The 16,647-nt window shown below is 41.9% G+C and overlaps 2 protein-coding genes across 2 annotated transcripts; one reads left to right on the plus strand and one right to left on the minus strand.

The window, feature by feature from the left end:
- Window positions 1–2,873: 2,873 nt before the first annotated feature.
- LOC308314570 (uncharacterized protein CFAP97D2-like) lies at window positions 2,874–7,505 on the plus strand (the record flags this gene model as incomplete). Its single annotated transcript, XM_080762200.1, has 5 exons — window positions 2,874–2,966; window positions 3,958–4,038; window positions 4,355–4,473; window positions 6,272–6,458; window positions 7,452–7,505. 5 exons carry the CDS (start codon window positions 2,874–2,876, stop codon window positions 7,503–7,505), a joined length of 534 nt encoding a protein of 177 aa, XP_080618326.1.
- A 3,385-nt stretch (window positions 7,506–10,890) lies between these two features.
- On the minus strand, window positions 10,891–16,185 carry LOC308314879 (mixed lineage kinase domain-like protein). Its single transcript, XM_080762649.1, has 11 exons — window positions 16,097–16,185; window positions 14,893–15,349; window positions 14,444–14,551; window positions 13,463–13,637; window positions 13,130–13,230; window positions 12,513–12,648; window positions 12,252–12,336; window positions 11,956–12,104; window positions 11,761–11,810; window positions 11,501–11,644; window positions 10,891–10,988 (listed from the first exon to the last, which is right to left on the minus strand). The coding sequence occupies exons 2-11, from the start codon at window positions 15,338–15,340 to the stop codon at window positions 10,912–10,914; spliced, it is 1,473 nt and encodes a 490-aa protein (XP_080618775.1). The 5' UTR covers window positions 15,341–15,349; window positions 16,097–16,185; the 3' UTR covers window positions 10,891–10,911.
- Window positions 16,186–16,647: the final 462 nt, after the last annotated feature.

Genomic DNA, 16,647 nt, shown 5'->3' on the forward strand with positions numbered 1-16,647 from the left:
TGCACACTGAAATACTCTGCAAGACCAACTGCAGCAGTGTGGATGCTACAGTCACCAGGCACCAACTTCGCTGGCTAGGCAGCATCATAAGAATGCCAGAAGAACGCCTACCGCGTAAGGTGCTATATGGCCAGCTCCATCTTGGTCGTCGCGTGGCAGGAGGCCATGAAGAAATGCGGCCTGAACCCGACTCAGCTGGAGGTCACTGGAGGTCACTGCAGCGCAACGCACCATCTGGCGGCAGCTCCTCCAACAAGGAGTACGCAAGCTTGAGGAGGACAGAGGTGATCCACGGACCAAGAAACGTCAAAGGAGACATGAAGCCAGAACCACACCCACACCCCCAGTCAGTGCTCTTCCCTGCCCTGTTTGTGGCAGATCGTGTGGAACACGGATTGGACTATATAGACACATGAGCACTCACAAGAAATAGAGATGGATTGTCATCATCGGATACGATGGACAACCTTAAGCAAGTAAGTGTGTGTGTGTGTGTGTGTGTGTGTGTGTGTGTGTGTGTGTGTGTGTGTGTGTGTGTGTGTGTGTGTGTGTGTGTGTGTGTGTGTGGGTGTGTGTGTGTGTGTGTGTGTGTGTGTGTGTGCTCAGTCATACATATGACTGAGTATCAGCTGGTATAAGGTATAGGGTGGGTGTCCTTTTTTCGTTGTGTTCTTTGTTCATGTGTTTCTTTAGTTGTTAGGTAAGAGACCTGCATGTGTTTGTTTTGTGTTTGTAAGCATAGGTTCTTTCAGCTAAATATTTTCTGTACAGGTGCCCACCCTGAGGTCATTTATCCCATGTATTTTATGAAACTAAATCGCTGTACCGTGGCTTTTCAACTGGTGTTGGCTGACTATATTTGGGGAACCCTGACCTGACCAAGAAATAGAACGGTGACAGTCAATAGACAACATAGAACAGATGGAGGCTGCACTCTACAGGCCAACCGAGGAACAACACACATGGGGAAATGGTCGCGTAAGTAGAGTTCAATGAACAAGAATGATATCGTCACTGGTCCTTACAAAGTGCCAGTGGATACCAGGAAAGAGGAAAACATGATACAACGCACGCACGCACGCATTTATTTTTCATGAGCTATTTAAAAAAGGTTTTAAATATTAATTATTAATATTTTTTGCGCATTAATCTAGAATTATTAAAGTTTCACTATTTGAATTAGGCTACTCAGTACTCATCATAGGGATGGATGCAGTGGAATTAGGAGTCCTAATTGGCGGAGACCAATATTGGAAAATGGTCACAGGAAAAATGGAGAGACTGAATGAAGGACTAGTTGCACTGGAAAGTGTATTTGGATGGCTGGTGCAAGGAGAAGTCACCACGCTAAATATCATAACTGAAGTTGTGGACATTGAAGTGATGCACATCAGCATCAGAGAGGAACAGGCACTGTTTTCAAATCAGCCTCATCGTGTCACACACACACACACACACACACACACACACACACACACACACACACACACACACACACACACACACACACACACACACACACACACACACACACACACACACACACACCACACACCTGCACCACACACCACACACAGACCCAAACATGTTTAAATTACTCCTAAACATTTTGCCAAACATCACATCATGCCCAGAAGGGCACTTTTTCTAGTTAATTTCTGCATCTCTTAGGGCCCATTTAACTGCAAGTTCTGCAAGTTCAGTGTCTTGAATGAGATGTGCTGTGAGTTTGCATATCTGCTATTTTCCAGCATAGGACTGTTGCACAGTGAAGTATAAACAAGGCTTTAGGATTTAAAAGTCGTTTTTAGAATCCTCCTCCTCAGGAGCATATCCACGGATATCCCAAGCCTTGCACGCCTATTCCCAGGCTGAGGAAGAAATGCCACTTGACAGTTTTCAAATCAGCCTCATGGTGGCGCTACAACAGGCTAAGTTCCGTGTCTCTCTCTCACACACACACACACACACACACACACACACACACACACACACACACACACACACACACACACACACACACACACACACACACACAAATCTCTTTTATCAATTATTTTGGTTTTCAACCATACCTACGTATCCAATATTTATCCCACCCTAGTGGGAGCGCCCCTAAGCTTTTTGAAATCCTTATACCAATACCGAACACCACACCAAAATTCAGAAACTAGTCACCAAAAGCCAAATTCTGCTGATTTCTTACAAGCCCGCCCCCCGCTATATTGATACTTTTACTTATTAAAGTAAACAATTTGAGTACATTTTCCACCATTGCCAGACACCACTCACTACCACTAGTCTAAAACAATCCTTTTTTTATTCTAAATCTATAGAATTAACATTCTTAGCATGGGATCAAGGTCAAGCTAACATTATAACGTAAGTGAACAAGTATACTTATTGTTCGCTTATGTTGTTAACTTACAAATGTAATAATATAAGATGTATGTTGGTTATAACCATCATACATATATATATTATTAACTTTGTGTGTATGTGTGTGCACAACATGTTGGACACGTGCACGTGTTGTGTTGTGTGCTGTAGTATAGGCTATATGTCAGATTGCGCAAGTGTTTGCGTGTGTGTTTGTGAGGTCAGTAGAATAGTCTAGAGTTCAGTAATAATTCATAGCCATTCTATCTGTCCGCTTAGAGAAGGGAGCTGGGAGAGATACAGGGGAGATATGTCCCTATGGCAACCGCCCCCCTCACCGGCCCTAACAGACCTCCTGCTGGGGTAGTGTGTGTGTGTGTGTGTGTGTGTGTGTGTGTGTGTGTGCGTGCGTGCGTGCGTGCGTATAAGAGGACAGGTGTGTTCACCACTGTGTGGTTCAGTCAGTCAGTGTGTGTGATCTCCCATGCAGAAGGATGCATCGAGCCTACCAGCCTCTGAAGCCCGTCACCAACAGGTATCTGCAGCAGAGGTGGGATGAGGACCAGTTCAACCAACACCGCAAGAAGGTACGATGCAGGGATGACGGAACAATAATCCTTATTAGAGATGCACGATATAGTAGTCTCCGGTACGGTATATAGCGTATTGAAATCGGCCATATCGGCCATAAAAATACTACATTTGTATCAAACCGATCTAAAAAGATATCGATATTGATGACGCAATAATAATGTGACCGTCAATGGCTTTGTACTCGCAGAGCAGCCAGTCTGTCTGTCGACCGTCTTATTATTGCAATAATATTGTTAATCACAATGATTTCTGTAGCCACATCCCTAGTAAAATGCTATGCAGTCTTTGTCGAACGGCAACACCCTCACACTTCGTCGCATGGTGGCGGCGCTTGCTGAAAATAAACCAATACTCTTGTCTTAATCACCTGGCTGTCTACATGTCCAGTACTCACTCTGTCTTTATCCACTGTTTGCCTGTGTCCAATACTCTGTCTTCAGCTGTCCAATACTCTGTCTTTATCAGGGTGCATATAGACATAAGGTTAGTGAGGGGTGCGTTGGGGTGCATACTTAGTTTAGTCATTGGTTAGACATGGGTTAAGGTTAGGTTTAGGTGTGCTGCACCGTGGGAGGTTAGGTTTAGGGTGAGGGTTTGAGATAGGTTGTAGTAGGACTAATGACTGGTCTAACCAATGACTAGTCTAAACCAAAAACTGTCTAAACTAAGTACTGCACCTGCTGCGTTAAGACGACCGGATTAAGGTTGGTTAGGGGTGCGTTAAAACGACCAGATTAAGGTTGGTGAGGGGTGCGTGGGTTGAAAGAGGGTTAAGGTTAGGTTTAGGTGTGCTGCCCCGTGGGAGGTTAGGTTTAGGGTGAGGGTTTGAGATAGGTTGTAGAACTTGTAGGACTAATGACTGGTCTAACCAATGACTAGTCTAAACGAAGTACTGCACCTGTTTGGCTGTCTTTGCAATACTCTGTCTTATTATCCACCTGAAACCCTTCGAAGTAGCTGTCAATAACCAGTTTCTACGTGTAGGTGAGCTCTGCTTTGCCCACAGTGGATACAAGAGGCATGGATATACCTGCGCATGTTCAGCTCAAACTGAAGAAACTACAGGTCAGTGGACACACGCACGCACGCTTGCAATGCATGTATGCAGCACTATATTCACACGTGTGTGCGGGTAGGCCTACTTGTATATTACTTTACTTGTGAGGGCCAAATGTCCCCACAAGTAGTAGAATGTGAGAAATCAGCATTGGACAGGTCAATGCTGAATTTGCTGATACAACGCTGCAGGATTATAGAATATTTCTAGAGTTAACCCTGTCGTCGACACCTACTGTAAAATAACCAATCTATAAGCTCACAACGCCACACTACGTAAAAAGGTATAGTGATACAAACATATATATGTGTGTTTGTGGTTTAGCTGCAGGACGAGAAGCTGTCGGCGATCGACCGAGACAACAGTATCCTGGCCTCCAAACTGTCTGACATTGTGCGCTCTAAAGGCGTGGTGGACCACAGGAACCACTACCAGATCAGGAGGTATTTCTAGTCTTCTACACAAAAAAAATTGATTAATTGATTGATTGATTGAATATTAACACACAACTACATCATACAGGTCCTTTCTCCTTTGTCAATGTGTCTCATTGGACAATACAGAGGAGAGAGACAGAGAGGGACGGATACACGATAGCCGGACATATATATATATATATATTATTAAACCTTTCAACATTTGACAAAATAGCCAATTTTACACTGATGTGCCCATGTTGCCTATCCTGTTACCGAAGAATGAGCCAGGAGGACCTGCCCTGCTTCACTTAAAAAAACAAAAATTAAACATGGCAGCACCTTTTAGTTTAGAAAAGCTTAGAGGGATCGATGTGATCTGATCCTTGACATACAGCAGTGGTTCCCAAAGTGGGGTCCTGGGACCCCCAGGGGTCCTTGATGGAGTTCCAGGGCGTCCCTAGCTAAATGATAGTTTGGAACCAAAATGGTCTGTAACTCTGAGAGTTACACTCTAAATTAACATTGATTTTACAATATAAATTGGGGGTCCCAGAGATAGAAAATTCCATTAAATGGGCGTCCGTATACTAATTTATGTCCTTGAAATATCTTTTCTAATGGGGGTCCACCTCCACAGGCTAATTAGTGTCAATATGGGGTTCCTTGACATGAAAACGTTTGGGAACCACTGACATACAGTATGGATTCGGAGGGCTTAGCCTGCAGAACACCGCCAGGACACCAGTGTTGATTTCGTCGACTAAAACTAAGACGAGAAATGTTCGTCGACTACCTTTTTTCACTGACGAAAACTAAATAGGAACGAAATTAAAACTAAGCTACAATGACTAAAACTAAGACTAAATATATTGACAATTTCGTCAAGACATAAAAACTAGACTAAAATGTTAGGAAGGGACTAGTGGTCAAGAGATCCAGTATAAGTCATTTTACACTTGGTTACATGCTGAAAATAGCAGATCTACAAGCTCACAACGCATTGCGGTGCGACACGTTGTGAGCTTGTAGATCTGCTATTTTCAGCAAGTGTAAAATCAGCCATTACGACGGCATAAAATTGCATGACATTCAGTCGACTAAAACTAGACTAACACTAAAACATTCCAGGTGACTAAAACGTGACTAAAACTAAATGAAAACTATTCAAGAGACTGATCGTGACTAAAATCAAATTTTGCTGCCAAAAACAACACTGCTGGACATTTAAAAACAGAACATTAACGCAGATGACGAATCTACTGTTTTCCTGTTCGGTATTTGTTCAAAGAAGATAACTGTTGTCGCTTATACAAGGACGTTCGGGTGGCAGGCCAGGGGTAGGTCTCAGCAAAGATAAACATCGTGAATGTATACCAGACAATTACACAGAGCTGACGACCAGAATGCACTCATGTTACTAATAAGGAACTCTGCAAAGGAGCTTAAATGAGATGAGGCTCCGCCTCCTGTTTATATGTTGCCATGGCAATATGGGCTCCCTGCATACTGATTCCTTTTGAATGTTTGATGGGAACAGTGACTCCTGATGGGTCGCTGAGTGAGATGTGACCTTGAGTACTGTATATGGTTCTGTGTTTTGTCACAAGGCAACAGTTGTAGGCCTACTGTCACTACTGTGTGTGTCAGTCTGAACAGGGAGTAGTCCTACAGTTGTACTGTGTGTCAGTCTGAACAGGGAGTAGTCCTACAGTTGTGCTGTGTGTGTCAGTCTGAACAGGGAGTAGTCCTACAGTTGTACTGTCACTACTGTGTGTGTCAGTCTGAACAGGGAGTAGTCCTACAGTTGTACTGTGTGTGTCAGTCTGAACAGGGAGAAGCGCAGAGATGAAATGCTACAGGTGTGCGTTCAGAACCAGGCCATCTACCGCCGCATCTCGGCCCGCCAGTCAGAGTACCGCCGTGGCGTGTGGTTGGACGAGTGGGAGAGGGCAGAGCAACGGCGCGACGACATCGCCCGCTACCCAAGAAAAAGCAAGGTTCTTCAGACGGTGACCAAAATACATACTGTAGGTTAATTTTGTTATTGTGACCAAAATACATACTTATCTGTGTCTGTGTGCGTGCCTGTGTGTGTGCGTGCGTGTGTGTGTGTGTGTGTGTGTGTGTGTGTGTGTGTGTGTGTGTGTGTGTGTGTGTGTGTGTGTGTGTGTGTGTGTGTGTGTGTGTGCAGAGGGGCAGGAGGAGAGTGCAGTTCGCAGCCAGTGAGAGTGGGGAGCAGAGCGAGTCGACTACAGACAGCAACCTGAGTGACAGCGCAAGCACCACCACCACCGAGGAAAAAGACACACAGAGAGATGAATGAGACACGCATGCACGCACGCACACACGCACACCGATGCACACACGCAATTATGAACACACTAAACTTCAAATAAAGAAAAAGCTAATTACAATAATTGTAATTTTTTTTAAATATTTTAGTATTGTGTTCATGACCAAAGACCTGTCATGGAAATGTGGTCTCACTACCTTCCTGGACTACAAGTGACACCTCCATGCAGCCCCCCCCTCTTCACAAGATGGGGAAGTGCAGTAAAGCATTATGGGCATTGTAGGAATTCCACCGATCCAGTCAAACCCTATAGTCAAACACACAGACTTCATTACTTTTCTGGCCATCGGGTGCAAATTTCTAATTGTTCTTGTACTGTTATCTACTACAAATACAATAAACATTGAGTGACTGCAGTTTCTTCCAGCGGTTAAATGTCCCTTTAATGCCACCCAAGTTGCCTCTAGCACCAACCTCTTCCAAAAATCTCTACTTTGCGCACTATATTTCACAATTTAATGTATTGTAAAGACAGACGGCAGGATGAACCCTATAGTGTTGGTGCTATTCTGAAAGATCAACCATACATATACATATGTTCATATATGTATACTGTATATATGAACCCCTATGGGGTCCTCAGAGTGACTACAGGGGGGCCGCCACGTCTTTGTGTGAATAAAACATTTTCTTTTCTTTTTTACTTTAGCCACTTGACATCCTGGTTCAGTGTGGAATGTTACTGAAAACAGCTATTTTCTGAGAAGATATTTGGTGTAGAGCTACAGGTATAGGGGAAAAAAGAGCACATGAGCACAAGTTCTGTAAAGTTTACTAAGTATCGTGGGTTTAAGTGGTTAAATGAATCCAACATATGAATAGAAAAGATAACGAACAAACAAACAAAACCATTCGTTTACACAAATGATGATTGTGCTGTCAAAATGTATGAATCTATGTCGTAGCAGCGGTTCCCAAACTGTGGTGCGTGCACCCCTTGTGGTGCGCGAGCGGCGAGAACCTTCTAGGGGGTGCGCGACATGAAAAGGCTAATGGTGGTGCTATGGTTTTAATTGAAATATATTAACATATTATGCCAATATATAGCCTATGCTGCATATATAAACCATCAGGTTCATATGTGCATATATGTGGATAAATAGGAAATGTATGTCCCTATACTACCTTATGCAATTTATATTTCCATGTGGGGGGGTGCGTCAGCTAGGTCAGGAGGTAACAGGGGGTACATATGGCCAAAAAGGTTTGGGAACCGCTGTGAGCTTATACACAGCCACGGTCCCTGCTTCACTCTCAGCTAAAGGGTCCTTGGCTTAAAAAAATGTTTAAGACCCCTGCTGGAGAGTGACATCAGTGGTTTTCAAACCTATTCATTTCAAAGACCGAAATAACAGTAAGATATTGTACAAATTGTGCACAACTGCAGAAAACAAAATGTAACCAAATGGGCCCATTTGGATTGGAACCCCCTCAAGGAACCATGAGGGTTCCTGAACAGCACACTTTGAGAACCAGCAGTCTATGTACCGTCAGTACCGTTTCCGTTTCCGTTTCCAAACAGGTTCTGAAGGAAAGCCGTTGCCATCAGAATTACGGCTCGATAGGAAAGCCAGAATGTGATGATGCTGGTGATGAAGAGGACGATGAAGACTGCGGTGAGGGTGCCGTTCATCCAACAGGCTTTACGTCCCAGTGACCTGGCCCCCTCCACATCCCCACGTTGCAGTCTGTCTCTGGCCTGCAAGTGCAACACAACATTTTACAAGCCTTTATTGATAGTTTCAAGTGGAGATTTATGCTGATTGGCTGAAGGGAATATTATCTGTCAACACTGAACTCCCGCAGCCAACCATGCATGCACAAATTAACCATGGGCTACGAAATTCCCATGCAGGAGTGGATAGAGTGGATAATTCATACAATCATATAATTGGGAGATCTAAAGGTCAGAGGTCCTTTGACGAATGACTGTGAACTTCAGTTCTTGACCGTTTCCTATGAAGTAAGTAAGTAAGTAAAAGTAAGTAAGTAAGTAAGTAAGTAAAAGTAAGTAGGTAAGTAAGTAAGTATAAGTAAGTAAGTAGGTAAGTAAGTAAGTAAGTAAGTAAGATTATAATAAAATAGGACATACCAGGACTTACCCTGGCAATGAACACAATAAGAAGAGTCCTATCTAAGCTCACCTTGATGGACCAGCAGAGAGCTGGAATGGCGAGACAGCACGGGTTGATGTACACAAAGTTAATGAGGGACCAGATCAGGTAATCTCTGGGTGGATCCAGGTCATTCCTGATGCTCTCCACGTCTGGATGCTGAACCCTCATGCCCTACACAGAACAGAGACAATGTATAGTGCAGTATAGGTCAGTGGTTCTTAAAGTGGGGTCCGGGGAACCCCAGGGGTCCGTGAAGGGGTTCCAGGGGGTTCCTAGCTAAACATGTTAATATAGCATCACAATCAGTTGAACTATACTTAATCCCATTTTATACTTTGGCTATCCAAAAATAAATCTTATATAGTGATCTCATGGATATACTGTATTGTGTTGGAATAAATACATTAATTAAACAATATAGGGGCAAAGGCTCCTGGGCCTACTAAATGGCTTCTAAACCACACAACACTCCACAGCAGCAAACAAACTAAAATATACAGAAAACAATGCCAATGCACAAAGAAAAGGTCAAATGAAATGAACGAGTAAACTCAGGAAACACACAATTCAAGTCCATGCCAGGTTAATGATTAATGGTCCAGTGTAAACATATGCCCTAGCCATAAAACTGCACCTATAGAATGTAAAAAAACAAAACAACAAGACAGCCTCTGTAGTCTAGTTGATGGCACAAGTAAAAGGTGGGGGAAAACTCTGGGTGTTTAGGACTTGGTTAGTCCTAAACATTACTATAAAACAATGACAAAAATAAAGAAAGAAATGTAAAACTACATGAATAGAATCACACAATATATCATGTCAAAGCGTATCCAAGTCTCCCATTGGTTTCTCTAAACCGTTGACTTCAAGCAGTGATAAGCATTTATCAGTGGGAGCCTTGGAGATACACATTGACATGGTATATTGAGTAATTTAATTTTCATTGCATTCTTTGTTATATTAATTTATTAGGATTTAAAAAAAACAAAAGTTACACTACTGTGACAATTGTGGCTACACTCCATTGTGGTTTGTTTACTTTTTCCCAAAGCCTTTGCCCCCATATTGATTAACTGGCTGCCCTTTTTTCACAATTCTTTCAGGATTGAAAAATGTCATCATCTTACCTTGGACTGCAGGGGAATTAGCTCCGGTTGGTGAAACAACTTGAAGTTGGCATCCATTGAGGAAAATTTTGAAATGGTATGGGATGGAAAAGATATGAAATGTCTGTAAAGAATCAGAGAGGGTTTCTGAGCTGAAGCGAGACACATTCAGCAGAACTGTAGGAGAGCAGACCGGAAGTGAAAATACTACTGACACACCTCTAACCCTGTTAATATGTCTAGTATATGTCCAAGGTTCACAGGTGTCTAGTCTTTTAGTAATGTCAACAAAATTAACACTGCCTTAGATCTGACAATACAATAAAACGTTTCTCCTTAAACTCTGGGTGAAGACAGTCAGACAGTTCAGAACTCTTTTAAATCTGCACTGTGGTTACTGGAAGCTTGGAAGCATGTTGTAGCAATGCTAGTGGCAAAGAACAGTCACTTCATGTTGGCATGATGGCACTGTTGTTTTATTACCAGGCTAACCGCATACCAGTAAACCCTATATACTTCACTGGGGCTCCCCCTTTATCCCTTCTACAACAGTGGTTTGAAACGCTGTTCCATTATTTATACAGCATTTGAGCCACAGACCACTATTTGATGAGATTTAGCCTCTCTGACCCAAAAATGAAAGAATATTTTGTTATCGTTGGATAATATTTTGTCCAAAGCGTAAAATGAAACCAAATGGTGCCGTGTCCAGCAAGTTAAATATTTTATTTTCATATGAATCTCCAATGATAACAGTAAAAGGGAGAACTTAGATTGTTCATACTGAAATAGAATAAAAGGTTGGTCTCTCAGTGATCAGTGATCACATTTTTAAACCTTGAATATAGAACAATATACCGATACCATACATGCATGTTTATAAACGCTACAGTGTTCCTTCTTCTGAGAACATCTGTGGGTCCTCCAACTGCTCCACTGCCTTGCATAGTTTGTCCACCAGCACTGTAGAACAGAGACAAACATCACGTATCATCTCGAAACCAAAAGGCATAAGAGGAAATTACCAAAGGCATGCGGCAACAGTGACAAAATAATTGGTGTCGTCCTTATTTTGCCACATGCATTTTGAGACTGGGGTGATGAATCTTGCCGCCTTACCCCTCATATTTTACTAATTTGATTTTTTTTAATTTTTTTTTAATAGTTCAACTAGCCAATCTACATCAACACATTGTGAGCTTGTAGTAGATCGGCTATTTACATTATTTTAAACAGTTTTTCAAAACAGTGAAAATTGGTTTAGGGATACGAGGTAAGGCGGTGCACAGGATAGGGCCCAAAGATTGATATACAGACAAGGCTTAGATTTGAATGTAAAAACCTTTAGTTTGGCCAATATTCATTGGTGTTTTACTGTTTTTACACTACCAGATCACCCCTGTGGCAACTGGCAAGTCAATTCTCCTCCCTTTCACATCCCCATTTCCGGCCCAAAGCAAGATAAACAGAATTACCTCCAGCGATTGGCCTGTGGAAACTATCATATGAACGGCATTCATTGATTAGTTCTCTCAGCTGTTTAGGGCAATCCTCAGGAAGTGGTTCTACTAGCTTGTCCTTACACACTCTATTGTAGACCTCTATATTTGTGGTACAATCTGTGACGGGGGAAAGGGTTATAATAAAATAAGTAATGAAAAGTAACCAGGTAACGTTGATTGAGTGACTTAAAGGTACAGTCTGCATTAAACACTGCACTTTTCAGGACACACACCATCAAATGGTTTCTTCCGGGTTGCAATTTCCCACAAGACAATCCCGAGACTGGAAAAACAACAAAAAACTGTTTAGGTTGTTGACTGCATATCCAATTATTGTTAAATGATTATGTTAATTGATTATGCCATGCACTTCATTTATGTATTTATTTATAACTTAACTGTTATTACTGGTGTTTCAGAGCACTGACCTATACATCTCACATTCCCTGCAGTATGGATGCTTGAGACTCTGCAGCTGCTCCGGTGATTGGTACTTTAAGAAGCTCTGCTTTTGGACCTTAAGATTTTCTGTCCTCCTCAAGGACGTCTCCGTCTGTGACAGCTCCAAGCCACCCAGCTGGTTAGAACAGATCATCAATGGTTAATGGGTATCATTAAAATATTAAAATGGAGGTATAAGGTATTTCAAAGATTACATGCATAGCCTATATATACTGTATCTGAGTCCCCTTATTGTATACTTTATTATTTGACTCCCTCGTACCTTGACTATGTACCCTGTATCCACCATGAACTTGTCACTGTTGATATTCCCGTGAACTTTGGATTTGTCTTCTGTTTGATGTAATCTGATAGGAAACGGCAATTGTCAGTGTAATTTATGAGAAGAAAATATTATATTGACTGTGTTTTTATTTGAGCATAAAATGCAACCTAGCCATCAAGTCAGATTCTTACTTAGTGCTAATTATTAGTTATAACTTATTCTGAATTGGTTTGTTTTTCGCTGGGAGTGGGAACTCACCTGTAGAGGCCTTGGGCAGCATCCAAACACATGCGAGCTTTCCTCTCCCAAAACAGTTTACATTGTGAGTCCAGGACTTGTCGAAGACTTCCCTTCTCACAGTACTCCATAACTATGAGGTAGTTTGGGTTGGGTCCTACAGACAGGGAGAAGGACATTTCATATGACATTGGGGGCATCTGTGATCCTGGATATGTTTGCCTAAAGCAGTGGTCCTTGGGGGGGTTTGGGTGGTCCCCAGCTAAATGATTGAGAGATGGTAACCAAATGGACCCTTATAGATCTTTAACGGAATGGAGCCTAATTAGACAAATAAAATCACACCTGTGTGAAGTGAGGGCCGCTCTTATCATTTGTGTTTACACAAACACTCAAAGCTGGCCATTCGTTGTCAATGGCATTCAATGTTTGTGTTTGCACAAACACTACAAACTGGCCATTCATTGTCAATTGCATTCAATGTTTGTGTTGGGACAATGTTTGTGTTTAAAGCTTTACAGTACACAAACCCTGAAGACTTAGAAGAGGCTATAGCGCCCCTCAAAAACCAGCGATGCTGTGGTTTTAATAGTGAGCCTGGTGCTTATCAACAAAAAAAAACTATAAAGCTTACTCACCCTTCTCATTCTGAACACAGATGCCATACATTCGCAGTATGTTTGGTGATTCAAAGTGCTTCATGGCTTGAATCTCCTTTTCGAATATCCTCCTCACTTCGCTTTTAGGGAGAAATATACACAATAGATTAACAACCAGTTATTCGTTGTTGCCCCAGGCCGGCTGTGTTTTCAGACAACTCCCTCTCCATACCGTTGGGAAATCACAGTGGGGCAGTTCCATGCTGACTGTAATGTTAATCTATTCCAGTATTTGTTCTTCTATCATCAATCTATCATATTAGCCTGTATTATTGTATAACCCTTTTATCAATGATAAAGTGTGCCACAAACCTTGGATTAGTGGTCATTGGGTAGGTGTATCTTTTGATGGCCACAGTAAATTTATTGTATTCTGCCTTGTACAATTCGGAGTCTGGAGTTTTCATGAAAGGTTTTTTGGTAACACCATAGTCCAGCTCCTCAGGTTTAATCTCCCGGATGTCTTGACGAACGCTGGGCTTTTTTACTGTTGATAAAACCACCAATGGGATTAAAAGAAGAAAAGTGAAACAAATTCCATCACAATTTACACTTCCTGCATCAGAAAATTCAAGCCTACAATAGACGAGGTGTGTGTGTGTGTGTGTGTGTGTGTGTGTGTGTGTGTGTGTGTGCGTGCGCATGTACTTTTTTTTCTACTGCAAGAAAGTGACAGTTTCATATATTTTTTCAGGTTTGTGTTTTCAGAGTTAAACATCTTACTTAATCTAGTGATTGGCATGAATGACATGAATTGAATAGTCAGTACTAGTTATCAACATCACAGCAAACATAACCATGCATAAGGCAGGGTTCTTCTGACATAGAGAAATCAATAGAGAAAGGAGGATGAAATTGAGAAAACAAGATTGTAAGTCAGAGCAACAACAGGGGGACTCACTCTCTTTGCCAGCTGCTGGTAGATGAGGAATAAGGGAGCATAAAGAAGTTCTACATTAACATGTGAAAATGGATCGTTGGTATAGTTGGTGTAATCTTTTACACATACATCTATAATCTTGCTAAACTACCGGTAATTTTTTTAATGATTGATCCCATTGATCTAATAATTTATCTTGGTTGGCCAGATGAGATTCAAAAAGCCTATACAAAGCATTATGACCAGACCGAAATGTATAACAGACACAAGTAACTATAGGAGACAGTTCCACTGTAGGCTGGGACGAAATGACATCCATGGGGCCATATTTGGGTAAAATGTATGCCAATTGAATGTGTTACAGTTGAATGCACAGCTGAAGACGTGACAACTAACTGATGTTGTTTACTTACGGATTTCAATCATGGTTTCCATGTTCTGCTTGACTTCTTTGACTTCTTTTAGAGTGTCCTCAACTTTTTTTAGAGTAGCGTCCTGCTTCTCCACCATGAGTTGTAGCACTGTGAATTACATCTGCTATTAAAGCCAATCAAAAGCCAATCAAGATATATATTTGCCTATATTACCTCTTTTATACTCTTTCATTTACACAGGAGATCAAATCTCTTCCAAACTGGCTCACTGCAGACTGTATAGAATACACCAATTAATACCTTACAGGAGTCGCTGTGAAGTCTATACAGTATGTTTGCAAAATCAGCAATGTTAGATTAAAATGCTGGATCTCAGGTGTGGATTTTGACATGATAGCTGCAAAGTGAAAAGAAAGACCTGTGCACAATTCAAGATACGATGATAGACTTCTTCTTGGTGACAATAAAGACCCCGGGCCCCATCTCACTTTTCTGCAGCTCTGCGTGATCCTCGTCCCTGTCTGTCTCGTCGTCTGCCCGTCGAGAAGCCACTTCGAACAGCTTGTGTAGTTTATGATTGTGGTCCACCTGCAGAGCCAGGGACAGCACCTGGAATGCGTCGTTGAGACGGTCGTTCAAACTCCCAAACTCGTCCCCGTGGTTGTAGGCCTTCGTAATGCGCTTGAGGAAACTATCGGAGGCGTACTTTCTAACGACCTCCGTGGCGGAGTCCAGTGTGATCTTGAGCTCACGGAGGGCCCTGTTCACGTCGGCAGAGATCTGAGAGGCTCCTTTTCGCTTGATGGCCAGCACCAGTTCCTCCAGCGCTCTGACACGCTGGGCCACACGCTGGCAGCGTTTCTTATTGGCCTTGACCTCCTCGCAGAGAGAGTAGAGTGCATGTGCTATGGTCAAGATGGGGTCTATGTAGTCCATGACTGATGACTGAAACATGACAGAAGGAGAAAGGTACAGTAGTTGAAAAGAATAAAATAAATCCAGCTGAAATGAGCCAGATGACTTTGAGTTGAGTTGAATCGAATCGAATCGAATCGAATCAAATCGAATCGAATCGAATCGAATCGAATCGAATCAAATCAAATCAAATCAAATAAAAATTCAATTAAATGGATTTGATTTGATTTATATAACCCATATATTGTGTACAATGGCATAGCATAAACATCTAAACATCAGAGTTGAACAGTCACGGCGTAACAAAAAATATCTTAAAAAAAAAGAAAAGAAAAAGGAATATTAGCTCTTCTCCCTGATTCAGGTGTCAATCCCTGCTGTAAAATGATCTATGAAAAGGGAACTGGAACCTCAGTCATTGTGAAACAGGAACTGAGTCCCTATATTCTGTCGTTTCTGAGGTGTTGCAGTAGCCTACTATCATTTGAGAATTACTAGTACTAAACATAATTTTGGGGAAAAGGAGTGCGTATCATAGTAACACAGGAGTTCTATAGCCTCTGAATGGAGCTTACCATGTATTTGCCAGTATGCAGTATCCTAAGACAACATGCAATACACTATTGTGATTTAAATAATAGTGGGAAGACCAAATAATCTAGGGCTGTATAACAAATTAAAAAAAAATAGGATTCACAAGGCAGAGTCTATAATTTGAAGTCTATAAAAAGATGTCAACAGAATAAACATCAAAGAACATAAGGATATATAATTTACCTGTAGTGGATGAGGCGTTATCAGACACCTGTTTAGACCCAAGTCACTCTAAAATGAAACTAGAGAGCTGAGCTTTGTGTGCGTTTCCGCGACTAGAATAACTGTTACACTTGTCTTTTGCTCCTCCCACAGCAGTAAAGGGGCAGATCTCTCATTCTCTCCACTTCCTTCTTACTGTCTTGTCTGACGTAGACGGTCTGACAGTCCGGCCGTTGCTGTTGGTAAAAACAGTGTGCATTATTAATGGGCCCAGCCTTTAGGTCTGATACTTCTCCCCTCAACAAGTTATGGGTGATTCATCATACTTTGAATGCTGGTGTCGCACACCAGAAATGGCAGATCTACAGGCCCACAAGGCATCGCAGCGTGGCATGTTGTGAGCTTGTAGATCTGCTATTTCCGACGTGCAACACGGCAACACAATAGAGTATAACTCAGGCTTTACAATTAGGCCCCTTTTGCACTGGGATTGTACCGGTTCGGTTCTTTTTTCCCGCCTAATATTGAACCAGTTCAGAGTGTTTCCACTGAAAATGAATTGTTTCAGAACC

The sequence above is a fragment of the Protomyctophum bolini genome, assembly GCF_963924005.1.
Source record: "Protomyctophum bolini genome assembly, chromosome: 4".
NCBI classification, from domain to species: domain Eukaryota; kingdom Metazoa; phylum Chordata; class Actinopteri; order Myctophiformes; family Myctophidae; genus Protomyctophum; species Protomyctophum bolini.